This window comes from Corvus hawaiiensis, chromosome 2 (assembly GCF_020740725.1).
Source record: "Corvus hawaiiensis isolate bCorHaw1 chromosome 2, bCorHaw1.pri.cur, whole genome shotgun sequence".
NCBI lineage: Eukaryota > Metazoa > Chordata > Aves > Passeriformes > Corvidae > Corvus > Corvus hawaiiensis.
The window spans coordinates 71,003,826-71,031,387 of NC_063214.1; the positions used below are offsets into that span (position 1 = coordinate 71,003,826).

At 37.5% G+C, this 27,562-nt stretch overlaps 1 protein-coding gene across 7 annotated transcripts in view; it reads left to right on the top strand.

Moving 5' to 3' along the window:
- Positions 1-27,562, top strand: part of PIBF1 (progesterone immunomodulatory binding factor 1) — a 107,890-nt gene that overhangs the window by 524 nt on the left and 79,804 nt on the right. For 3 of the 7 annotated variants that reach the window (XM_048295564.1, XM_048295570.1, XM_048295571.1), the window contains exons 1-9: positions 30-574; positions 1,173-1,488; positions 2,319-2,419; positions 4,642-4,840; positions 9,785-9,904; positions 18,094-18,227; positions 20,263-20,371; positions 23,650-23,831; positions 25,564-25,689. In XM_048295564.1, the coding sequence (XP_048151521.1) occupies positions 1,237-1,488; positions 2,319-2,419; positions 4,642-4,840; positions 9,785-9,904; positions 18,094-18,227; positions 20,263-20,371; positions 23,650-23,831; positions 25,564-25,689 (1,223 nt within the window). In that variant the 5' untranslated portion in view covers positions 30-574; positions 1,173-1,236. Of the gene's footprint in view, positions 1-27; positions 575-1,172; positions 1,489-2,318; positions 2,420-4,641; positions 4,841-9,784; positions 9,905-18,093; positions 18,228-20,262; positions 20,372-23,649; positions 23,832-25,563; positions 25,690-27,562 lie in introns of those variants that run through there. The other 4 variants (XM_048295572.1, XM_048295567.1, XM_048295569.1 and 1 more) reach the window with 4 other exon arrangements.

Genomic DNA, 27,562 nt, shown 5'->3' on the forward strand with positions numbered 1-27,562 from the left:
CCCCGCCCCGCTGCGCCGAGGGGAGGCGGAAGCGCGCGCGTGTTGCCGCCGCTGCCCGAGGTGTGCGGGGGCTGGCCCCGGGAGCGGCACGGCACGGCCTGGCCTGGCCAGGGCCGCTGCCCCCCGAGCCCCTCACTGCCGAGTTACGGCTTGGGCAGCTGCCCGCTGCCTTTAGCAGCTCTGGGCATCCTGCGGGACGAACAGCATCCCCCCTTCCCGAGCTGCCCCCGGCTGCTGTGGGGAAGGAAGGGGTGGTGGTGGCCCTGGAGAGCAGCCCACGGCAGGGCAGCCCGGCTGTCGCTGGCCCGGGCTCCGAGCGCGGCGTCTCCGTTCCCTGCTGGGCTCTGAGCAGCGCCGTCTGTAAGGAACAGCCGTGGTCTGTGCCAGTGGTTGTGAAAGTCCGTGTGACCGCTGGGTCAACCAGCCTGGTAAGAACAGTGCTGCTGCTGCTGCTGCTGTGAAGGCAAAGGCCAGCAAGGTTTGAAGGGAGCTTGTCGGCGTCGGGCTCTCCTCCCAGGTACCCAGCTGCAGGATAAGAGGACAAAGCCTCAAGCTGCACCAGGGGAGTTTTAAGGTTTGACATTAGGCGGGTTTTCTAAACAGAAAGGGTGATTAGGTATTGGAATGGGCTGCCCGGGGGGTGGTGGAGTTACCTTAACCTGGAGATGCTTAAGGAAAGACTGAACTGGCACTGAGTGCTATGGTGTAGTTGACAAGGGGTTATTCAGTCAGAGGTTGGACACGATGATCTCGGAGGCCTTTTCCAACTTATGTGATTCTGTGATCAAAGTATTCCTTTACCTTTTTCTCCAGTAAGTCGTGATGTACCTCTTACCTGCTCTCTGGCGCTGTTTGCGCCCCGTAGGTCTCAGAGTTTTCGCTCCATGCGCTTTTGACAGCGTGCACATCTTTATTTAACTGTAGCATCGTGCTAGTGAACAGGATTCACACTGGTGTTCACACTGGTATTTAGTTTATTATCGTAAAAGCGCTTGGTATTGATTGTTTAGGAAGAGGATCCTCAGGCTGCAGCCCTCTTCAGAGTTTCTCAAAATGTTTTTCTTGAGTGAAAAAAAATGTTAATGTAATACTGAGAAGCATCGCTTGCTTAGTGGTCTAATTTAACTGGTTAGTTTTTTATGGTGACATTTCATTTGTTTTAATTCTTGCAGTTGATTCTTCAGGGGGCTCATCTCAAAGTATAGTTTAAAAAAGCTTTGCAAATAGTGGAAGAAAATGTCACATAAAAGCTCTAAGGTAGTCAAGAAAGTAAACGTTTCCAGCTCCTTGGAATCTGAGGATATCAGCTTGGAAACCACAGTACCAACCGATGATGTTTCTTCCTCTGAAGAGAGAGAAGGTACTGTAAAAATCACTAAGCAGCTGATTGAACGGAAGGAGTTGCTCCATAATCTTCAGCTGCTTAAAATAGAATTGTCACAGAAAAACTTGATGATTGACAACTTGAAAGTTGAATATTTGACCAAGGTAAGGAGTCTTTCTCCTTTCATTATATAATCTTTTTTTTTTTTGTTTTGGTGCTTTTATAGTATGATAGAAACTTCTGGAAAGAATTTCTTTGAATTACATGATGGAGGTCTTGGTTTGGGGGTTTTCTTGGTGTGTTTTGTTTGTGTTTTTTAATGAGAAGAAAAGGAAACAAAGATATAGAAAACTTAGCCGAGTTGTTCAAATCATTATACTTACAAATATATGAAGGGGAATCTAATTATTTTTACCTTTCCTAAATACAAAGGAAAAACACCTGTTTTCTTTCAGAAATGAAAAAGAATTCTGTCACTCAGCAGCATAGCAGGGCTTTTAACCTGAACTTCAGTGGAATACTAAAGAAAGTGATCTGAATACTCTTCAATGCTTTGTTATTGAAGATGGGGCTAGAATATACTGACATGCTAATAGTAGATTTTGTTGTGTACAGCTTGCACTAAGATGCATGAAATTAAGAAAGGTGTAAAAACTTTGCCACATTTGTGTGCAGTTCATTTACATAACATATAAATGGCTTTCTGCTCAGAGTTTAAGCCTAACTTGAAATTAGTTGAACAAATAGCTATTTGACTGAAAAAGACCCATTTAAGAGCTAAGCCTTTTTTTATTTCTAGGTCATTGGGACAAAGTCTGTATCATATTCTGTGAAGCCCGAGCATATTTAGAAGTCTTGTTAGACAGCCATTTTTGCACTGCCCACAGCATTGGGATCTTCGCATTTTTATTTCAGCTTGTTCTTTTTGTAAAATATTTTTTAAAAATTAATATGGTAACTTACTTTGTTTTATACTTACATTCCTTATATTTAGATTGAGGAGCTAGAGGAGAAGCTTAATGATGCAATCCATCAAAAGCAACTGTTGTCTTTACGACTGGATAGTCAGTTGGCATTACAGCAAGAAGATGCCAGGTATGATGGAAGTAAAATTAAGAACTTCATCTTTAACAAATTTGTGAGTTAATTTGAGTTTGTATAAATAAGTTATTAACAGAAGCAGATAATTATTAGTTGCAGAAGTAGGAATTCTTTTGCAGGTTATATTAGTGCTTCCATTCTAAAAATTTAATTTACGTATTTAATTTACATGTAAGTAAATTTTAATTCAGTTCTCACTGGCTGAAGTTTGTGGGTTTGGTTTTATGTTACCTAAATTCAAAATTTAGTAGGAAGAGGTAGTAAAAATGTTCTTAAAACCAATAAAGAACAAAAGGACTAGGCAGACGTGGCAGAATTTCCATCAATTTAAACAGAATTTTTAATAACTGCAGCATAGAAGACTTGTGAAAGGTAGGTGCATAATGTTTAGCTTTTCCAATTAGTACTTCTTATGTGTCAGAAATGCTTTTGATTGATGGTATAGAAACTCACTTTCCATGTTGTTTTTCTGAAATATTTTGAGTTAACCTGAAAAATAGACTGGCTAGCAGGCTTCTCCAAATCACGTTGTCAATTAAATATCTCCACACCTGTGAAGGAAGAGCATTACTTACATAGTCTCATGTTAAAGTAGGGCTTACACCATGTGACTAATTTGAAGTCCTATTCAGTAGTAAGGCTAGAACAGATTTAGGGATGTGAAGCCAGACCTGAGATTAGTTCCATCAAAGTCTTTCAACAAAGAGCAGCTGATTGTCAGAAAAACGTCTGTCACTCTGTATACTTAGATGCACCAGAGTGGAATATTTTTATGCTGGCCATACTTGAGTTATCTAAGGAGTGCTCAGTAAAATGTACTGATGTGCAAACTGTTATTAGTAGGCATAAAAAAGTTAAACTACTTTTCCCAATCCTTTCATTTATTTTCTTGTCAGTCTTCAGTTTTCATCTTCATGTAATAGAATTGTACACACTATGGAGCGTGTCCTTGTGTGACTCCTTTGCTGACCTCAGTTCAAAAAGACTGTTATCTTTTTGAAACCAATAGGGTAGATGTTGCCTTGTAGTACTAGTTAGTATTTTTTAAATTCCTTTTTAAGTAATGCAGAAATGACCGTGATTGAATATATTTTCAAGAGTTGCAGCTAAAAAAATAAAAAAAGTAAGTTAGTTGGTTTTGATTTAAATAAATTAAACACTTCTAAACGTCATTAACTGATGTGCAGTTTCTCTTGCTGTATAATACCTTATCACTGATGATAGTAGTTGCGGTGGTGTTATAAGGCTGGAAGTAAGGCTGCTTGTTTTATGGTAGTAGTGGTTTGTTAACAGTGTCCCTGCCCGGCTCCGTGGGGTCCCGCGTGCCCCCACAGCCGCACGGGTGGGTTCAGCAATGCCGTCGGTACCAAAGAGTCCAGAAGGGCATTTGCGTGCGTTCCGCCAGCAGCATTTATTGCTGCTACGCTGGCGAAGGGTGCAGAGGCAAACACCAACATGATCCCACAGCTCACAGTTTTATCTGGGAGTGGGGAAAGGGCAGGACTAGGGAACAGGGACCAGTGGGGAAGCTCTGGGGGAGCGATGAGGGGTGGAGGCTGACAGCCAACCGGGGAATCCAAACTGGGCTAGATTCACATAACAGAACATGGCATCCTGGGAGAAGCCTTTCTGGTCACCCTAACATAAAGTGGTTCTTGTGGTACTAGGGGCTTGTCTTACTGAGAACTCTCTGTCCCTTGTAATGTATGTTCACCGGCCACCACAGTTAGTTGCTGTTTGTTTTTTTTTAATAAAGGACTCAAACTTTGTATGTTACAGTAGTTAGAAGGTTAAGGGTTGTGTGCATGTGCTGAAACTTGGTAAGATACAAGTTAGAGTTACTATCGCTTTATTTGGTAATTTACTATTTCCTTGGGATTTGTGTGGAAATAGATTCCGCTTTTTCATGTTTTTAATCTTTTAATTGGTTAATGAAGCTTGGTTCGTAAATTCAAGGCAGCAGATGTAGAGATTGACAATACAGAGCTGAATCTGAGAGCAGACAATGACTATAAAGTTCCTGGCTTTTATGTATAATGTAACTGATATGACTGTTTAACCATGGTGGTATACATTCTGACACTAATTACCTAATCTTTGTAAATTTTTCCCTCTACAAAATGAGCAGAACTCACTTCTTTGTCAGGGTATTGCAAAGCTTTGTCACTTGTGCTACTCACTACCTGCTATCTTCTGCTTTCAAATCCATCTTGAAGGAAACATCAGGCTCTAATGAAACAAGAAATGGAAACTATTTTATTGAGACAGAAGCAACTGGAGGAAACAAATCATCAATTGAGAGAGAGGGCTGGAGATATCCGTCGTAGCTTGCGAGACTTGGAATTAACCGATGAATGCTATGAGAAGCTAAAGTCTCTTCCTGAAGATCAGCTTTCTATCCCAGAATATGTTTCAGTGAGTATTGGGTTTTTTACTGGTTTAAAACCTAACCTGTGTCTTGGGTCTGGCTGGTACAGAATTGACTTTCTTCATAGCAGTCCAAATCTTGCTGTGATTTGCACTGGTGGCTAAGACAGTGTTTTGGCTGTTGCTGGACAGTGCTTGCACAACATCAAGGCTTTCTTTTTTCCCTGTTCTGCCTCCCTGTGCCCCAGCAAGCAATGAATGGTCATGAGATTGATAGGGGACACAGCTGGACAGCTGACCTGAATTGGCCAAAGAAATACTGCGTACCATATAACATCATACTCAGCAGTATAAATTGGAGGTAGAGAAAGAAAGAGGAGGTGGGGGGTGGTGGCTTCCAAGGTGGTTATTACTCAGAGAGTGGCTGGGGATCAGTCTTGATCAGTCTCCACAGTTTCCGGGAGGTGGTGAGTTCTTTGATTTTCCTTTTTTAGTTTTTGAGCTCACCTCTTTTTCCTTCAGTAATTGTTTAGAAAACTCTACACCTGAGTTTTCTTGCTTTTGTTCTTCTCACTCTCTCCTCTGTCCTGCTCCCAGGGGAGGCAGCCAAGTGGGTGAGCAGCCATATAGGCTGCTGGGCAGGGTCAACCCACCACAAGCTGTAAATTGTGGTGGGTTATGGTTTTTTTTCATCTCTAACTAGAAATAAAGGACCCTCAGAGGCAGATGTGTTTCTGGATCAGTCTGTTATGACTGGGTTCCAGTAAAGAAAGGAACTTTTTAATCCCAGATTTTGATGCCTTGAAAGAAAGTAGAATTGCTGACGTATTTCAAGGAGGTTAAGCAGATGGGATGTTACAATTAAAATATGAGCACACATTGATGATATGAAATACAGCAGGCTGAAAAAAGGAATTTGAAACTTGGCTTGCCAGAACCACAAGTTGGGATGGCTCTTGAAAACATCCCTTACTTTTGTCTTACGCTTTCCATATGTCCCTTTCCTATTTGACTAAACACAGGAGACAAAGTGTACCTTAAAGTATATTTTAAGACTCATTTTCTTGATTTAAGATGTTTGTTAGTCATGGCTTGTGGGTATATGAAGAGGCCACGGTGTACTCATTTGCAGTAAAAAGACTGCAGGATATGTCCAGAGCATCCCACCTGACTTATGAGGGTGAAGAAGATTTAGACATAAAAACCTTAATTCACCAAAGTATTAGCATTGTACTTACCTATAGAGCTTGTTATTAAGGAAGCTGCAAATAAGAAAATGTTAAGAACCTTAGTACATTTGTTGAGGTATAAATGCTACATGAATGAATCCTCTGGATCAAAGTCATGGTATACATGCTCTAGATATGTACAGAGAAGTAAAAATTGTCACCCTTATCTAAAGCATGTTCTTTTGAACGTCTTTTAAAAAGCTGGGCTTTTGAAAGTGCTAGAAAAATCATAAGGCTCTGTGGGATAAACAAGAACAGGTAGTTTGGGGCCTGTTAGTTTACCAGCCCCTAGCTGTCTGCTGTACCTGCTGCCCTCTGCAAAAGTGTTCGAGGAGGTTTTGTTGATTCCTGCATCACCATGGTTGAAAAAACCAGATTTTTAACAGAAACTGAAATCCATGTGAATGGATCTATTGAAATTGGTGTGCAGGAAGTTCAGGACTTCAGGAATTGATTGACAGTTGGTATAAAAGACTCTGTAGAGAGGCAGGATAGATACCAGGAATTAATAACCTTGTCAGCTGCTTTAAGTGAAGCTGTCACAGCACAATGTAGATTTAATTTGTGAGTAGAAAATGGCTGTCAAAAAGATGTGAAGTGGGAGAGATGAGTAGCAGCCACCTTCTACCCTTAACCTTTTCTTTTACTCTTGTGTTCAACCAGTAAATGTTATTTTTGTCTGTGACAAAAACTCCTCTACTTAAATGTTTAGTGAAGCCCCCTTCTTCTTCACACATTATTTTTTCTTTTGAAGAAGTCATTTTTAGACCTTTCTTTTTTCTGGATAAGGCATTCTGAAGATGTATTGTAGTAAGGTGTTGTTTTCTGCTTTTTTCAACTTCTTTTGGCAGAGGATTAGTGTGAACATAAAGGTATCAGTTAAGCTTGGTGGTTGTTTATCATTACTTTGAGTTATGCAGCTGATTCAAATGCTGGGAGGCTACAAAACTGTTCTGCATATTTTGTCTGTGCGTCCATTTGTCTCCTGAAGGCTTAGGAAAGGACTTTGAGGGGAATGCTGTTTTCTGCTTTGCTTGCACTAAGGAGGAATTGTACATTTCTCAGGCAGTTAAAATTTCTGATCTATATGCAAATTAATAATATAGCCCACTGACATTAGGATAAAATTTTCCTTGTCAAGAAAGGGTCCTGCATACGCAACTTGAGCAAGAAATTTTCAGACTCTTTTTTTTCTATTTATCAATTATAAATACTGTCTTGGAATTCTTCAGGATGGAAGTAAATGTGTAGAATGCTTAGACTTTATTTGAAACCCGATGGACTGGACAAACAGCAGGAAGAGCTTCAATGCAGATTTTGTATATAAAGATACTGTAAGTTTAAAACACTGGAATTAAAGCAAGTGTGAGATGTTTTTCCACTGTTCCTCCACAAAGGGGTGCCATAGTGACATGTTAGAACAAAGCCTAAGTAATGTTTAATGTTAATGATCACAACTGAAAAATTTTATTTTAAGCATCTTTCGCTTAAAATCATACTTTTTTGGTTTGAACTTCTATGTAAAAATTCAGATTTTTATTTAGTCATTTCTAAGATGTTTTTAGAAACAGTATATGTGAAATTTTAAAGTACTTCAGGCTGTTAAATAATTCAGCTGCCAAGCACCAGTTCAACTTGTTCAGTAAAGTGAACCTCTTGTGTGCTACACTGTAAAAAAGAAATCAGCAAATTTTTTAAAAATTATGTCTGCAAACTCTGTTTGAACTGATTTTAATTGCCACGTATTTCAGGTGTATCGTTTTGCTAACTGCAGCTCGGTTGCTGTTTAAGAAGGCAGTTGTTAACTCATGGAACTGCTTTCACATAACTTCATTTAACAGAAGCCAGTTTTTTCATCCTCTGCACCCACCCATTTTTACTTAGTTCTAGTTTTCCATAAAAAGTGGTGGCCACATGCTAAGAGTTTTTTTAAAATTGCCTAGAAAGAGGTAACTGTTACAGCATATCAATATCAATTTGTAATTTTTAAGAGACGCAGTTGTTTCTGAAATCCCTTTTACAGTAAGTTTTGTTTCTGGTATATTGAGTTGGCAAGAGTCAGTGTGTGCTCTGACTGCTGGGTTACATGAATGTTTATTGGCTATCAAACCAGATAAATAGCAGCAACAGTTGAACTGCTACAACCTCACCCTCATCTGCTGCATTCATTTGCACTTTCTAATTACCATGCAATGATCTTTTCTTGGGAAGGCTGTGTAAATACCTTTATCTGTGATACCTGTATCCTGTGTAATCTTGGTTTCTACTGGGAAATCTGTTTTAAGGTTGTGATTTGGGAAATAATTGTGGTGTGATAGCACAAGTTTCCTAGATTTCCTAGGGAAATTGCAGTAAAAATACAAGGACTTACTGGAAAAGCAGGTGTGGTTTTAAAAAAACCACAATGCTTTAAATGGTTACCAATTAGTGATAATCAAGGTTACTTTTTTCTTTAAAAATGGCCCATTGAATCATCAGATGCTACAGGTAAAAATACTGATTTTTCAGTCATGTTGCACGCTTGCCTTATCGTATAAAGCATACTACACCTGTGTTTACATTGCAAATTTCTATGGCTTCTGTGTTTTGTAATGCTGTCAGTTCCATGAAGTGTACCTGGAATTTTTCTTTGTCTTCTGCTATTTACAGGTAGCAAAATAGAGACCCGTCTTCCTTCTGCATGGAAGTGTAGTACAGCTTGCTCTTGAATACTTAATCTGTGCTTTCTTGTCTGTATTTCTTCTTTAATCATATATCAAAGAGAGCATTAGGAATGGAGGGTATGCAATAGCTCTTGCATGAAAACAGTGCTTAATTATTTATTCTTTTCACACACACGCCCAAATGCAACATTTTCAGGTATCAAGTTAATAACCTCTGTGTACGTCTATGTGGGTGTATATGAAAAAAACTCTTTCTTTATTTTGTCTCTTTTTGTTTTTTAATGCTGATGTTGTGGTTTTACTACTGTATTTCCTAGTCTTTTTTTCTTGATCAGTAGAAGAGTTCTGAAAAAATTCTATGGATATGAGACTTACTTGCCTGAGACTATGCTTATGACTAGAGTGGGGGAAGAGAGAGGAGTATGCATTACAGATTTTAAATTTTTTTAATCCTGTAAGAAGTTTGGGGGTTTTGGGCGTGAATTTGGCAGAGTCGAGTCTTTCAGACCTTTAGTTTCCTGATGCAGTTGAATCCATATAGCAACCTATTACTGCTGAAGGTGTAGAGAAGGAGGGATGTCATGGTTCTTCCTAGTTATGTGCTGTTCCTGCTCCCTGTGCTTGTCTTGCATTTCTTTTTTTTTTTTGGTGCAAATTCAGCACACTGAGCTGGCAGAAAATAAAACAAATCTCTCCATTTCTACACACCCCATAAAAATTTTCTTGGCTTGGGGGAAGTTAATCAAGTTAAGTTGGTTACTACTAAATAGATTTTTGGTTTGTTTGGGTTTTTGTTCATTCTGGTTTGTTTTTTTTTTTTTTTCTCTTTTTACACTGTTAATCAAATAGGCTGTAGGTTTGGCACAAAGAAGTGTGTAGGGCCATGTGGTCCATTAGCAACTGTATTTTTTTGATTGGTCAGCCTGAGTGGAAGCTGCCTTAGTTGTACAGCAACATAATCTTTACCTTTCTGTCATGCCCTAGAAATAATTTGGTAAAATTATTGTCAAAAGATGTTCAGCTGATGTGTTTTGAGGTTTGTAGTTTTGCAATTGCAATTTTGCCAGCTTCAACTTTGAATATCTGCCTTTTTCTTCTAGGTCCGATTCTATGAAGTAGTCAATTCCTTAAGAAAAGAGCTAAGTGATCTACAGATGAAAAAGGAGAGTCTAACAGAAGAACTAAGTGGGTACAGATCCCAACTGAAGTGTCTGACAGAGGTCTGTGCTCCTTAGTTACCTCAGTTCAGAAACTGGAAATATGTATATTGTGAAAATCTCATTCTCCAAATCATTATTGATGTGTAAGATATAAAAGCTTTTTTGCTGTATAAACATTACTGCAGGGAGAAGAGGGCGGGGGGGGGGGGGAACGACTCAGAGAGAGAAAGAGGAAATAAGCTATATGTATCCTTGTATAACAGCTGACTTTATGCTATGGCTACCCTGCAAGATTTGCTTATGAGACTGTTCAGGGTAGTCTCTTACCAGCTGTGTTGTGATTTCTGAGGGCAAGATTTCAAGGTGGGGAAGCTGGACAGGAGATTGACCCAGCAGCAGCTGAAAACACGGTGATGGTTCAGTGTATAGTTTTTGAGACAGGGATGTCTTGGTAGTCAATTGCTTCACCTTTTGCTTTAATGTTACAAAAATCTATTTTTAGAAGTTGTTTGGAGTTGCGTCTTCTCTGTTATGCTTTTCAATTTCTTACATTTTAATTTTCCTATTTGTTTCTATACTAAAGAAAAAGATCATTTGATGGCAGGTAAGGTATAAACACCAGAAGTAGAGAAGCAAATTATGTAAATATTTCTAATTTTTATTTTTAAAGAGCTAAGGAATCAAAACGGTATAAGGAGCATGTTGTTTCTAATATATTTATGAATGTTTATAGTATTCTTTATATGAATACAGCTAGGGTGAGTTGTATTTTAGCTTAGTCCTGCATAAATCTGGAGTTGGGACAACAGTTTCAGGTACTCAAAGGATATTTAGCTGTGTTCTGAGTAGCAGGGATGTAAATTACACTGTCATTTTACTGATTCTGAGAATGTATTTTAGTTACTGCCTTTTTTTCCCTGCGAAATTTACTTACAGAATAATCAGGTGAGAAGATTAAGGAGAAATTATTTATACAAGTTTATCTTGTGACATTCATATATTTTCATGTCTCATTCTCATTGAATTAGAGAAAATAGTCAATAAAATTTATGCATTTATGTGCTTCAGCATTAGTTTGCATCACCATCTCTGGTCATAATTGAGATTAAACTAATCCTGAGTTTTGTTTTGCTTAAGCATTTTCCTTCACTGTACTTCATACAAAGCACTTAATGTGCTTTGATTTAATAAAATTGTACAGGAGGATTTCAGCCTTAGAGATTTGACTGACATCTATATTAACTTCTGCTGAAGCAAATTTACAAGATAGTAGATAATAATTAAAGTTGTAGAAACAGTTTTCTTGGGACCTTGACCTTCCTTTAATATAGACTTCTAATTTCGTTCTTTTTGCACCACATGGTGGCAGTATCCACCTTTCCCTCTGATCTGTTTCTCGAAGTTTGAAGTGTGCTGTGCTTTTCTTTTATGGAGAGACGTAAGAGTCTCTGTGTCTTGATTCTGGCAAGTTCAAGTTTTACCTTGTGAGTTGATGAGTGTCACTGTAACAAGGTACCTCAGATAATAAGGTAAGAGGAGCATCATCAGGATGTGAGGGTACTTCAGAATCTCTAATGTGCTTGGTGCATGGAGCTGACATATCTATGCATCTCTTGCAATTTATGAAGAAGTGATTTCAAGGTGTACTGCTGGGGTAACTTATTTGAGCTCTTCAGTAAGGTCAAGCTTTATTGCAAGGAAATTTATCAGTAGGAAATAAAACTTTGTTCAGAGCCTTACCTAAGCTCTTACACTCTTCTTGTACTGGATTTTTTTTTTTTTTGTGTTCCAGTAGTTCTTTTCTTTCCAGGTACATGAAATATAGTTGCTGAAGTTTCTTGCCTGTTATTCAATAATTTATACTCTGCAAATCCTTCTTCTGGGTTTCCATCCAGTATTCCGTAAATTTTAAGTTTTCTGTAATCATTGCAATATTTCTGTTCTCTGTATACTTTATGAACAAAGTCTGTTCTGAGTTTAAAACTTCTTTAGGAATCTAGTTGTACAGAAGTTTGAAATACAGTCATCACTGAAGTTAAAACAATTGGTTTTTGTTTCATCTTTTTTCTTTTGTGAGAAGAAGCTACTTCCTACAGTAAGCATTCCTTCTTTTTTCTACTCTTGCGAATAATTAAGGCTCTTCTTAGTGAGTTTCAGTGTAGGTTTCTTCCCTCTTTTTGGGACAGAGAAAGGAACAAAAAAATATGCTTAGCCCAAATCTTTCTATTAGCTATTAATGTCTTGGGGGAGGAGGATTTTGTTGGCTTTTCTGTTTGTTTGTGGCTGACAGACTAGGTCTGAGTAGGTTTTATACATATAGGTACTCACCCAGAAATATAGTCGTAAGAAATACGATACAGTTTGTTCTAGACTCATAGAAAAGTCTATCTAGCCAACTAAAAATGGAGAAAGTTTGAGGAAAATTCAAACTTGTCTTAATAGGTTAAGTCAACTTTAAGAAAATTTAAATGTAATATTAGTTCATCAAATAAGACAACCCTGCTGACTCTGCAATTCTGTAAACTTCTCTTGGTGTGTTGCTACTCTTAGCCCTTAAAGGCTGCTGAATCTGTAACACAGACCCAGTAGGGTAGGGAGCTGTTTCTGACAACTGGTAGCAGCAAATGGTTTGTGAAGACTGATTTCTAGCACTGGAACATGGTCTGATAAAAGATATTTGTTCTGCTGCTTTCTGTTTTTAAAGTGGTTGGTGTAAGTGGTTGTGCTGTACAGTTGCTAAATCAGTGGCTCTGTACACAATTGTTGCCTCTGTGATTTAGACCAGTGCAGTTCATCTCGTTCCAGGTACAGCAGCCACAGCCCAAGGGGAGGCAGTGGAACTGGTGAAAGCCATGTTCTTGTACTGCAGTGCCAACTGACTTGTTATTAAATTATGCTACAGGCCTGTTTTAGTTCTCCTTTTACAGTGCTCAGTACCTCAAGTATAAATAATGTTGGCACCGCCAGCCTTGGAGGTAAAGATAGAGGAGGAAGTCCAGTTGTGGTGGTGTATTACCAGAAGCTTCCCAGAAATAAAACCAGCTCCTGATGTGTGCATTCCCATGCTGAACATCAGTTTACTATTTTCAGAGTTGTTTGTTTCCAAAGTGGTTAGAACCTTTCCTCAAACAGATGTAATTTACTTCTAGTGGGTTTCTCTAAAGGCTGGGAGAGTGTCTGGGAAGGAAATCTTGCTTTTCTTTGTACCTCCAGAAGATGAAGTATTGCTTTCTTCTTCTGGCTGGGAGTTTCCTGGCAATGTTTTCCTGGAATTTGGTATTGATACAGTTTTATCAGGGCTTCCTTTTCTTCAGTTATTTTTTTATATAAAGCTGCCTTCAGGATTTACAACAGAATTTATAGCATCAGAGTATCTGAACGCTGTGGTTATCCTAAAGACAAAGCTGGTTATGTGTAGGACAAAGATCTTTTCTAAGACTTTGTCTCTGAATCAGGATTAGTAGCTGTCAGATTTTGCTAGACATAACTAATAATTTTCTCTGTGATAATGTTTTCCAGCTGTAGGGAAAACATATCTATAGTCTTCAAAGAATAAACTAAGCTTTTGTACTCAAAGGATCACTTGGCACTAGATGTGTCTGAATATTAGAAAATTGAGGCTGTTGTTGCTACTCCAAAAGGACTGGGATCCCTAAGGTTTCTCCTAAATTTTGCATATCTGTAAAGACTGCACTCTAGAACACTTCCCCAGCCCCCTGACACCACTTCTTTCAAGCAGTGCCTTAATTGTTTGGTCTTCACAACTCTCTTGAGAGAGATGAGGTCTTGGTCTTAGGTGAAATATGTGCCTGTTTTTTTTCGCTATTGTTAATATTGTTCAGGAGAACAGCTGCAAAGAAGATACTCTACCTGCAACTATGAGCTTGAGGCAGCAGTAAAACCTTTCCAAAACTTAAGGAGGTAACATATCTGTGAAAGTTCCCTTTTCTATGCAATACCTTTCTACTCTTTTGATACATAGCTATGGCTCTCATTGACTGCTAGCTGTGGTTCAAAAGTACAAGATGGTTTAATTATACTACTCTGTAATGATTTCAAGGATCCTTTTTTACCTGAGACTATTTCACTGAAAATTCTAGTAAACTCAGATCCAGAGAAATAAACTTTTTATTCTTCCACTTTCTTTTGCTGTAGAAGAACTTACTCCAAAGCTTTTCTTTCATATTTTCCTTGCAGAGTTTCTCTATTTTGAAGTAGCTCAACAGTTTTGTTTATAATTTTTAGTAGCTAATAGTGACCAATCTACAATCAGATTACCAATTTCCAATCTACAAGCAGATTACCAATTTCATAGCAAGTTACTAAAGAGATGTCTTATTTATCCAGTTATGTATAGCTTCTTCCTGACATTTGGGCAGTTGCATTCCAATAAATGATATATTGACCAGTAATTTTTGAATGCAGAGTATGTAAACAATTGAAGAAAAGTGTCATCTTTACGAAGGAGCTGCATCTCATCCAAATAACTGGAGGGAATTGGCTTTCACATCACAATAGTACAGTAGCTTTACATTTGTCTAGGGCCTTTAGGTACCTTAGGATATGAACAAAGTGCTGGCTTTTGTAAGTGGTTCTTCAAAGATCTTTTAAAAAGCATTTTTAAAGCAGAATCACTTTCTTTCACAGTCTTACCTGTAGACAGTGTAAAGCAGTCGTGCTGCTTCTGCTTGATTGGTGGATGAATCTATTCACTGCATTTCTGTTTATCTTCTTATCTTGAAAGGCTTTTTGGAAGATCACCTAATCCCTATCATGTATTATGTGTCACTAACTTAGTTCAAAAAGTCTATCACCAGGATTTTGCACTTGAAATTCAGATAGGTGTTTATTTCAGTGACTGCTATAAACTGCTGCTCATTTCAGATTGAGGATAGCAGTGAAGTTTAATATCACTAAACTGAGGTCTGCCATTAGATGTTTAGTTTCTCTACCAGTTTAGGTTTTAAGTGGTGCAGGTCAGGCAAGTTGAGAATCTTCTTGCTTGAAACATCCATCTGTGGACAGTATTTGTAAACCAAATGGAAGCACTTCTTACTAGGGACTGACTAATGTCCTGTAGAAACCACCTGTACTAGTTAATACTGGGTCTCTTAGGCAGCTTTGTCAAGAATTTCTTCAGGCGATGGTTGCCTATCTGTCTCACACAGAACGGGTTTGGGTTTTTATTTGTTTTAACCATCTCGTCAGTCTGAGTTTCTGCTCCCTGTAGAAGCAAAAATTAGTAAGAAGCTGAAGAAACGCCATGAGGTGTTCAGAGTATTATCATAATCACATTCAGTGTGAGGAAGTTCCATTTGTCCTTTAATTATTTTAAGGTCTGTGGGCTTGCTTAAGTTACTACTATTTATTATTACTGGTATTATTTTCAGGACCTAATTTCAGTCTTTGTTAGAGCTCTTTATCATGATTCTTCTAAAAGCCCCTTTTTTGCTGCAGCAGGACAAAGCTGTTCATCAGGATGTTCTAGCTATATTTTGAAGATAAATGGAAATATAAAGCTGTTCCATTGCAGAGATCTTAAAATCAGTTCAGGGTATATGGACATTGTTAGAAACTGAATTAACTTCATCACATGCAAAGCAAGGCTTCTTCTGCCTAAGCACAGTCAGCTTGATTGTATGTCTTTAAGATGTATTGCTATGGAAGTCCAGAAGCTTGTGTATGTGCTACCTGGAAATACGCATACCGCATAGTGGGGGTTGTGTGTTAGCCTATTTACAGCCTAGACTGGGTATCAGCTTGCTTTGTCGTGTTTCTTCATCTGATTAAAATACTACTTGAACACCTTAAGATTAGGTAGATGAAAAACAGTGACCTATGCAGTATAATTAGTGTTTCTTCAGTAATTACCTTAAATCCTAAAAAAACCAAACATAATAAACCCCTATAATTAAGGTAGGTCTTAAATTCTGCTTTGGAAAAGTGACACTAACTTACTTTCCCTGGAATTACTATATTGTTATGTGACATTAATATGACATAAATAACTGATTTATTAAATACAATTCAAAAGTAAGTTTAGGTCTCAGGTATTAGAGGGAACTGATTTTGCAGATATTCAGCTATTCTGTTAATTGTTGCTTTAAAGCTGTCTATGACAACTTTGTCCAGAGGTTAACCAGTTTAATTTTACACTTTTGGTAGTTGTGTTCTAGCTGCTCGATGGATAATACTGTAGGAGCTTCAGTAGCTCACTCAGTGAGCTACTGAAGTATGTGAATTCCAGCATGGTATTAGCAGCAGAATGGCACGGGATATCCACAGAAGAATTGTATTCTAAGCTTAATCTTTCAATTTGCACTTAACTTTTAAGTGCCCTTACCAACATTTCCTATTGCAAGATGAGTCATGTTTACACTGCATAACAGGGTACTTGCACCATTATGTTACATATTTGAAACTTTAACTAACTTGTGGACAACACCTTTTAAAAATATCTGACACAGACTTTACCATTATAATAATGCCATCTTTATAAATAATGACATAGGAACTGATTAAAGAAGAGAGTGTTTTATAGTCTTAGTTTGCTTAATGTGTATCCATTAACTAAGGTAAACATAAACCATATATACCAGTATGTGTTAGGATGAATAACAGTCATGTCTTTAGATTATGTGTTTGTAATAGTAGACCATCCAGAATCCTCATGAAAACTTTATGGGTGTTGCAATTTTTTTTGTGATTTGTGACCTGAAGTGATTTTAGTAAAAGTAAAGATAAGTAGGTCTGTGAAATATAAAACAAAAAATTCTTTTTTATCAACAGAGTAGTTACAGTATGTTTAGTAGATTAGGGAGTTTTCTCTAGTGTCTTACAAGTATTTAGATGTGTTTTTTCAAGAAGGTATTCTGTCAGTCTTTCAGTTGATGATGTCTGTGAAGTTTATCAGTGTCCTTGTGTCATACACTCTGCATATGCTGTTGCCCTAAACTTTTCTTGTCTATGAAAAACCAGCTAGGCAGTTATCCTCCTATAACTGTATAAAGCATAGCTTTCGGCAGTTTTGAAAAATTATGCACTCATATAGTGTCTTTTACTGCAAAATAAACTAAACTTGCAGTGGCTAAATTCTTGGTTTAGTAATGACATTTTAAGGCTATGTTCACCTTCAGTTATAATGTTGCAATGTCTATTCATAATAACCAGATAGAATTATTGTTTATCAAGCATCCATTATTGAGCTTGCTATCAATCACAGCAATAAACAACTGAACTCAGCAGTATTCTGGGAAATAGGATATGGAAAAGATGTAGATGCCCGGGGGTATTCTCAAATTTTTAACAAGCAACTCTTTTTGTAGTCCATGAGCTTTACCTTGTATAAGTGAAAGAGCATTATTATTTTGGTCATTCTTGTGAATAAATTACTAAGTAGTACAGTATTTAGGACAAGTAAATAAGATGAGTTTGTGAAATAAGTACCTACCTAGTAGAAAACTGAAAAATGGAGTCTAGATTGGGGATTAAGGTATAAAAGTCTGCTATTCCTGTGGAGAGTTGGAGGGAGTGAGTGTGATTAGGAAATCTGTCGATCTTCAAAATGGATACCTAGTGTTCTAAAAGATGAATACTCTCTGGGTGTTCTCTTGCTTTGCTTCTGTCGTTTTAGTTTCCAGAATAATCTGTAAAAGTATATGAGGAGGAAAAAGAAGGTAAAGTGGAAATTAATGCTGATGGACCATTAAGTAAACTTTTTAATTTAATTTATTTTGTCATCCACCAATGCTTTCCATTTTTCAGGAAACATAAGGTACCAGATACAATAGCTACAATTGGGAAGTAACTGGCTGAAATCTTTCATATAATGATAGATGTTGCTAAACTTCTGAACAAACCATCCTCTTTCTTTTTTTTCAAATCAACTAGCAAGTATTTTCACAAGTATCTTTACTCGTTTGAAACTATTGTAAAGGTGGTGTGACTACTGTGCTCCTAGTATAGGTTTGCAGACCGCCGGCTGTATATGTGAGGGGTACTGGTCTTGGAAGTTGTGCTAATGGACAAATGCACTGGGAAAAATAGGTACATTAATGAAGTATTTGTAATAAGATAGTTGAGTATCAATACAGCTGGTTACTTTGTGATCTGCTAAATTTCCAAATACTGAGACAAATTAAAACATTACCACTGAATATTCATAAGAGGCTTTCACAAAACATAGTCGGTAATTACTTTAAGTAAATGTCAGTGTAGCTGTGATCATTTCAAAATGTCTCACTTCCTAGAGCTATGAAGATGAGAGGCGGAGTCGGTCAGATCTTGAGGTCAGATGCCAGCGTTTAACACTGGAACTGGCTGATACCAAGCAGTTGATTCAGCAAGGTGATTACAGACAGGAGAACTATGATAAAGTAAAATGGTAAGTATCTCTATAATTCATTCTATAATGTTCAACTAACATACAAATGTTAATAAAGATCAACCTTGATTGATGTGAGTTCTTAGTTTTATTTTTGATTTATGTGCACCACAGATATTTTGCCTTACCTCGTACGCTAATAGTTCAATTACCTGCTGTAGTATATTGCAGACATAAAATGAACAACATCCTGAAAACCTGTGCATCAAATTATCTTCCTAAAAGTTTATATTTTCAGATTTACTGTGTTTTCAAAAGGGCCTGGCAGTCTCATTGCAGCTAAGGAAGTGGGAGCTGTTGATGGCAAGCATCTTGGAACAAGTACTCTTTTTTTATTCATAGTTTAAAAGCAATGATCTAACAGAAGGCCCTGTGCTCTATTCTATGCTGCCTGCAGCATGAATTAGGAAGGCAGGACCTTGGGAATCAATATTTACAACTTAAGATATCCTTGAAACCATAAATTTGAAAGGACTGTTATGAGAACTCTGTCAGATAATCTTAGGATTACCTTAGTGAATTGGTTTAACTGCAGGAAGTTCCAGTGTCTAGCTTCTTTAAAATACGGATTGCTGTACTGTTATAGCCAATGTTTTGAATATCCATCTTGCAAAAAGCAATTGCAAAATAGTGAAAATAGATTTCTTCTAAATATACTCATAGATGTATACTTCACAGTCCAGCTTCCAAATGGCTTTTTCATTGTGCTTGCAAGTGCAAGAAATCTGGTCTTTGGCACATTTGTTGTGAAACAGATTCAAAAATGGGGATTATGAAAAGATGCTGTCAGCTCCTTAGTTGTTCACATGGAATGAACTCAGGCATAGTTACTGACATGAATGACTTTGCCCACTAAGTCATTTGAAGGAGAATCTGTCTTCTGGATTCACAGCATTTTTGGTTCACAGCTATATGTACTAAACCAACCTTGGAATCTGTCTGCCATCTTGTTGCAAATAGGGTGGATTGATGCTATGGTTTGCTTCCTATGTGCAACTGCATCTTAATAAGTGGATTGTAATAACTTTCATGTGAATGGCCCCAGTGTTCAACAGTGTGTGTTTAAAATAGTCATGAGTTGAGAAAAGCATGAATGAACGTGCCAAAACTGTATTTGAGAGAGTAGGTTGTATTCAGCTGGGTAGGCACAGACGAAGGGGAGGAGAGAGCTATGTTGGCATAACTGCATGAGGATATTTGGGAGCACTGCAGGAGTAAATCACTTCCAGACTTGTTTCTGCCTTTAAAAAATACTGTGTCAAATCTTCTAGTTCTGCTGTACTACAAGTTATCTCAGTTTTAAAGCTATGCTATGCTTAATATAATATTGGTTAGATTTTTTTCTAAACTGCAAGCTCATACTGGCTCATTCATTTCACTGTTCTGACAGGGTGAGAGTGGAGACGTAGCAATGCTTGTGCATCCGGAAAGCACTCTTGCTCAGGACAGCAGCACAATTTTTGCATATGTGTCATGTGTCATGTATATTTTAAATGTGACAATCCACTCTGGTTTCAAGGGGCAGTATACGGGAGAGAGTACCTACTGAGAACACATATACATTGCTTTCTGCTCTGTTAGGAAAATGGGAATGAAGTTGCTTCACTTTTTCATTGGACTTCCGTGTCTGCAAAAGATTAAAGAGAATGTCATGGAAAACAGCATCAGAAGCTTATTAAAGCTAAAACGATGGATAAGGGTGCTTAAAGTTGATTGCTAAGAGGAGAAATGTATAGCCAAAAGTTACACTAAAGAGGAATAGTAAGAGGAGAACTAAATAATTTAGGATGGGAGTTTGAGTATTGTAGAATTTTCTTTGTTTCTGAGTATTTAAATTACCTTATATTGTTTCATATAATAAGATACTGTTGCAGGTGTTAATAACTGTAAAAGGTAAGAGTATCACCAATTGTTCTGCGAGTGACTGGTTGGAAGAAGTCAGTGTCGTGAACTAGAAAAAAGCTGACAAATTAAAAAGGCACAGGAATCTTGTTCATTACACTATGCATCTAATAGTTTCACTTTGCTTTCACAGTGAACGTGATGTATTTGAGCATGAATTGGCAGAACTCAGAAGAAAACATGAAATACTAGAGGTGTCACACAAAACACAAACTAAAGAAAGAAATGACTTAGCAAAAGAGGTAAACATAAAGTTCTTACTTTAGTAATTGTGTATTTCTTCACCTCAGGAATTTGATTATTTGTCTAGTCAAGTTTGTCAGGATCATGGAATAATTTAATTACCATGGTCTTAAGAGACCAGCTGCTCCAACCCGCCCATGCAATGCAGAGCAAGATTAGGTCAAGTTGCTTAGAGCTTTGTCGAGTTTTTAATGTCTCCAAGGATGGAGATTCCACAGCCTTTTGGACAATCTGTTCCAGTGTTTTTCTGCCCTTTTGTGAAAATGCATTTGTAAAAACTAATCACTTGCTGCAGCTTTTCTCTGTTCATCTTGTCCTGTCATTATGTACTGCCAAGAATCTGGCTCTTTTTATGTGTTCCACTTGGATAGGTGAAGATAAAAATAATATTTTCCCCCAACCTTCTCTTCTGAAGGCTGTAGAAAGTTCCAAGTATTTCTCTTAACCCTGTGTACATCATATGCTGCAGTTCATGACCATCTTGGTAGAGATCTTCTGGTCCTGCTCCAGTTTGTTAATGCATGTCTTTAGGACACGCATGTCATGGGACATAGCACTCCAAATATAGTCTCACAAGTGTGGAACACAGGATAATAATTTTCTTTAACCCATTGTCCACATTGTTCCTAATATAGCCTTGTAGCCACTTGGCGTTCTTTGCTGTCAGCACACGTTTCTGTCCCATGTTCAGTTTGTTCAACTGATGTTTGTCTATCTGATCTGTGTTTTGCCAGTTTTTCCATAGAGCTGTTATGGGAGGTGGCTGAAAGCCATGCAAAAGGTCAAGTAAATGACATGGACAGTGGTCCTCCCCATCCATAGAGCTAACATTTTTGTCGGGTTTGCTAGGTTTGGCCTTCGTAAATTTCTACAAGTTTTTCCAGACACCTTTTCCTCCGTATATATGGATATAGCTTCCAGCGGGATTTGCTTCATGATCCTTGCAGGGACTGAGATTAGATTTACCAACCCAACTGAGTGCTTCTCCTTAAAGGAGGATTCTGGTAATCAGAAGCCTTGATCACTTGCTATGATACTTCAAACGGCTGGTCAGCCTCACAGCAACATCTGCTATCTCCCTCAACACTGGCCAAGTGCTTCCCATTTTTCCCTAGCCATTACATACATGCCATTTTCCTAGGTATGTGACTTAGAAGGCTGAAGCAAAGACAGACTGAACTCTGCCAATAAGCTCAGGAACCTGGGAGGGCCCAGGGGAAAATTTACCGGTGGAAGATGAATGCTGTGAGTATGCTTGATATGGTTTAACCCCAGCTGGCAAGTAAGCCCCACACAGCCGTTCGCCCATCCCAGTGGAATGGGGGAGAGACTCAGAAGAGTAAAAGTCAAGAAAACTCATGGGTTGAGATAAAGACAATTTAATAGGCAAAGCAAAATCTCCACACACAAGCAAAGCAAGACAAGGAATTCATTCTCCACTTCCCATGAGCAGGCAGGGGTTCAGCCAGGGAAGCAGAGCCCTGGAAGAATAATATGGAAGATCTTCTGTGTGTTAACACTTTAGCAGCTGAGTAAATGAGACAGACTACTTCTGAGAGTATCCAGGAGACATGGTGCTCGTTAGTGTCTCTGTATAAATGACAATGTTACAGATAAAATAGTGGCTATAACTGCCACTTTAAAGATAGCATTGCTCTGCCTAGTTTTACAGAGAGATTTTCAGAAATATTAGGGAAAAAACTGAGTTTCTATTAGAAAATACCTCTTTGGTATCAGTCTGAAGGCTTTGTTAGTCTCTTTATTCCTCAGTCTAGCACCATAAGAGGACATCAAAAGTCAAGTTTGTTCTCAGCATGCAACAGTGCCCAAAAAAGTATTGTCCTGTACATCAAGTTTATATGTACATGTCAAGTACTGCAGAATAGCAGCGACAATGGCTTTTTCTCATTTACTTTATACTAAATTAATCAGTGAATAAAAGTAGCTCTAGTTTAAACTAAAATACCACTTCAAACTTTGTGATTACTTAAATATCCTGGAAGATGTGTGCTGGTTTTTGTGTATACTGATACAGTATCAAGTCCTGGATTGGAAGAACATCCAACTGGAATTTTTTACACAGTACTTGTTCCAGAGGAGGAGTATTTATAGGAGCAGTAACTGCTTGCTTTCTTCATGTAGTAGTCCATGGTGTCTGTTCACTATGGATATACATATAACATGTTATTTGGAGAGAAAGCATGTTTACTTTTTTTTCTTAAATAAAGTATAGAACAGGCATTTTTAACCTCACAGTGAGTATGGTGCTCAGCAAGAGGGCTGATGGGGAGGAGCATGGCTCTAAGAGCACTGTTTCTGTGTGAATTTTCATCTGTTTAGCTACTTGCTCCATGTCTTTCTCTCCAGTATCTTCCTTAAGTAACCTTTAGTCCGTCTATGACTTAGAAAAGGTGAATTCTATCTAAACCATGTACATGATGTCTTCATAGATTTAGGAGACATGTTTCTGATAAGTTATTATTCTTTGAATTTAGTGTGTGACATCCTCAGGAGCTTAAATGGCAAAATTCTTTAGTGGGACGAAACTGTGTTTTGTTATCATGGTTATGGAGTTGGGCCACCTTGCAACAGTGGCCCTATGCTCTTCGGCTGTTCTCTGTGTTCACCTTGAATGGATGGTGACTACTCCGTCTCACTTTACTTCTTGGTGTAGTAAACATGATTGATCTGGTGGCAAACGCGGCTGTTCTCAACTTATTCTTGTTTCTGCTTTGGCATCAGTTCAGCCTTCTGTAGCAACACCAGCTCTTTGCCCTTGGGGCATGCCTGGAGCATTGCCTTGTCCACAACAATCATGCCATACATCAGCCCCAGAACTAACAGTTTTACCATTTGTTTATGGAGCACTAATCACCCTGGTGCCCTTAAACGTTTCACTTCTGTTTCTGAGACAGTCATAGTCATTGTGACAGGTTGGCACCAAGACTCTCCATCAGTATTTCTGACATAGCACTACTCAGTACTGTTGCTATTCAGTACTTCAGTACCATTTCGATACTGACGTAGATGAAAGGACCTTTTTTTCAGGTGCCAACTACTGGAAATAAATAATGAAAACTCATAAAATTAAAATGTTAATTAAGTCTTTTTTCATCTTAAAGCTTCATCAACTTACTTAAACTAAAGTGTAAATAAAGTCTTTTGGTTCAGGTGATTTCATGGAAGAGAGCTGAAATTAAATTGCAGATATGTGTACATAGGTTAAATATTTATCTTGAAATTCGTATTAAAGTGTTCTTTTTAATACCTTTTATAGCTGGCAACCATACAACAATCCCTCAACTTGTTGCAAAAAGATAAAGATTATCTTAATCGCCAGAACATGGAGCTCAGTGTTCGCTGTGCACATGAAGAAGATCGTCTTGAAAGACTCCAGATTCAGCTGGAGGATGCCAAAAAAGCTAGGGAAGAAATGTATGAAAAATATGTTGCGTCCAGGCAAGTTATTGTGTGTTCACTTCTATCACTAGGCAGGTTATTTAACTGTTTTCCCTTGTTTCTTGCACAAATCCCATTTAATTAATTTTATTTTTCAGAAAGCTAATCCATATTTTTGTAACTAAAAGCACAACACTTTTCTTGGGTCATAATGTGGATCACAAACATTTTTTTAAACCTTTGATATAAGACCATAGTAGTGGAAGTAAACTTTCAGCATTGGGAGTTCATGGCAATTGTTGTCTTAGGTTTACTCAGTTAATTATAAAATGAACTTTTTTTTTTCAGTGTATATCCATAAATCCTATGTTCTGTATAACTAAGAGGAAGTGTGCTAATACAACTCTCCTGATAGACAACTAAACCAAAAATTGTCATCTAAGTGAAAATAGAAGGGCATTCTTGAAATGATCAGTTATGGAGCTCCAGCCCATATCAGAAGAATTTTAAACACTATATTTCCTTTCAGTGCAGTCGCTCAGTTTTTTAAAGTTGTTTAGCATGTTTATATCTCAGAACTATGTTCACCCAGAACTTCTGTATTTTAAATAAAAGTCTTACTCTGAAATGCTGTTTTAAGAAATCATGTTGTTCTTGGTTTTTTTATGATAAACCTCTTTATTGTGTAAAAGGTCTTCATACAGTGTTTGCTATAGTGTGGCACAGTTGAGGAAGAAGAAATAAGTTTACTTTTGCCTTGAAGGGTCAACTGAAATTCAGTGTCTGAATAAAAAGAAAACAGGAAAACCTGGTCAGCATGCACTCTCCATTTTAATATTTCGCAGCTTTTAGTTAATGTGAGGGAGTTTTTGACCAGCTCACATACTGATCTCTAAAAATTATGGGCTATCACATGATTGGAAATCAAATGAAGTCTAAAACCTTTTACAGTTGTAAATGCACATATCTTCATAATATGCTTTTGTTTCCAAACCTGTGATTTTTACCAGTGGCTTTACTGCTGATTGATTTTTCTTGAACATTAACTAGATGCTATAAAGTCTTGACGCTCCTTAACTATTAAGTGCTTACAACATAACCCTATTTTTGTAGGAGAGATTCTTTATGAGATTCCCTGCAATCTGTAACTTCCAAAGTTACAAAAAGATGTCAGTATTTCTCTGAAATGAAATTCTTTTGTCCTGATATGTTCTGATATCTGTTGCTTAAAAACTTTGTGTTTTAAATAGTTTGTATGTCACATTGATGGGATAAATTCCCAAATCTTGAGGTTTTTTGACTTTACAAATCTCCACTGCATTTAATCTGCAGTGTTTCTTGTGATGTTTTTTCCCTCATGAGGTGCAGGTAGTACACAAAGAAGTCTTCTAGTGGCATGGCAGCATTGCAAGTCAGTAAGTTAATTAATCCTTACCCAGTGATGAAGAAGAAAGTGAGGAATTAAGTGATTACTTAATATAAGCACTTGAGTAGAGGCTGACAAAGAATTTCTGGAAGAATGTTAAAGTTATGTGATTAATCAATATTACATTACTTTAAAAAGTTTAAATCTGTGTGCAGAAAACTTCTGTTTATTCACAGTTAAATATTATTTATTCCTGGTTGATTTTCATTTAATTTATGTATCAACATAGGCTGATAAGTATTTTAAGTTGTTGAGAGGTAAATGACTGAAGATTGAAATAAAATGTAAAATCAAGAAGAACTCTGCTCTTGTAAAGCTGTACCTGAAGTTTTGATATTTTGACCTGTGCAATATATTTATTTACAGAGACCACTATAAAGCAGAATATGAAAAGAGACTCAATGAAGAGTTGGAACAAATAAGATTGAAAACAAATCAAGAAATTGAGCAACTAAGAAGCACTTCAAAAGAGATGTATGAACGTGAAAACAGGTAGGTAAGGTGTAGGCAATAACCTAATTGGGGGAGAAATGACCAAGCACTGTTTTGTGCGTAGGTATAATCCTAGCTGACTGACTCTTTGAAAGGTGTTCAAAATGTAAGAATTTAAGTTCAGTTGTAAAACTGTTGGGAATCTTGTAAAAACTAAAATGAAATTATACTTGTACAGTAAGTATATGTTACTAAATGATGGACATCCAACATGATCAGTTGAAAAGGATTATTAAAATTCATGTTCTACATAAGCATTGGTGGTTTGAAGTTTGTTGAGATGTATAGTGTTAGTTAATTAATACAGGATGACTTTACCTGTCATGCTATAGGGGCAATCTTGAAGCTGTGCCAGGAATCCAGAAGAGAAGCTGTTGATGCAAAAAAAACAAGGCAGAAAAAACCTAGAAGAGAGAAGACTTCATCCTTTATGAAATAAATCTAGTTGAGATTTTTTTAGAGCATTGTGATTGAAAAAAAGTATTTACTTCCTGTAAATTACTTTAAAATTCTCTTTTGAGGAAGATTCTAGTCCTGCAAAGACCTGCATACTGAGTTTGTATGTGTGCCATCCAGATGAATACCATGGAATTACATGCACATACATAAGCCTTTAGGGATTGGAGAGATTTGGACCTTTGGCACCAAATTTCTTTCTTAGCTTATTTTTTGCCCATTTTATTCCTTTAAAATGGGAGGAGTGTTTAATAATTTAACTTCACTGTAGATGTCCTGAACGTGTCGTATGGAGAAGGAAATGACAGTAATAAAATATTTGTGGCATCAGCATCTGTTCCTCTAATAGGTAGTTTTGTTACTGCTGGGAAGAGTGGAAAAAGAACACAACTTCTGCTGTCTTTCAGTCAGTGGCAAGGTTCTAATTAAAAAACAATTACATCATTGTGTAGTTTTGCAAGTATGAGTAAAATACATGCACACGCATATACATCCACACCACTTCCTGTATGCAAATCTCTTTTGAATTACAAAGTATGAATTTAAACATGCACTCCTTGTGGAAATTTGACATGGGTCTGTATATCATTGAGAAAGCTACTGAAAGATATTTCACTTGTATCTGGAACTGCTTTACAGAAGTTTTGTTACTCATTTTGAAATAATTACTTCTGAAATGCAAATCCCTTAGATTTGCCTACATGTTTTGCAAAAAAAAAAAAGGCTTTCTAGCATATGTTCTTTCTATAATATACCGAAAAATTCCACCATAAGGCAGTCTGCCTCAATGGTAAGGTAAATGAAACCTCAAATTGTGAGCTAAACAATTTGCACTGAATTTGTGTAATGTGATGAGATGCTGTTTGTGGCTGAAAATAAAGTTAAGGTGCTGGTTTCATCCTCCTGCTCAAAGCATGGAATGGTATTACAGCTAAACTAATCTAATACTCAGTTGCTCAAATTCTTTGCCACTTTGCCAAGCCTGATAGTTCCTTTGAATTTATTGGCACTTACTTTATACTTGGATGAATCAGTTCAAGAAACTAAAATGGGAGGGGGCCACTAATAAAAAGGTGATGCTTTAATGCCTAAATTTTTTGGCATCAGTTTCACTTGTATGGTTGTTGTAAGCATGGGCTATGTTTGCAATGGCAAGCCTGAGTGAATTCACAGGGCATGTGAATGTCTGCAAGAGGTTTGACATTGGATTAGCTGTAGTCTGTTCCCATAGATCAAACACAATTTAGTAGTCTTGAGCATGTGAGATGTTTTCCCTGAGCACCTTTTCTGACTTGGTTGAATCTGACTAGAATCCAGTTTGTGCACTCTGGAACGGTTTAGGGATGTGACAAAGTGCAGTAAATGGCAGTTGCCAAGATGTTTGTTCGAAAACTTCATAAACACACCCATGAGCTGC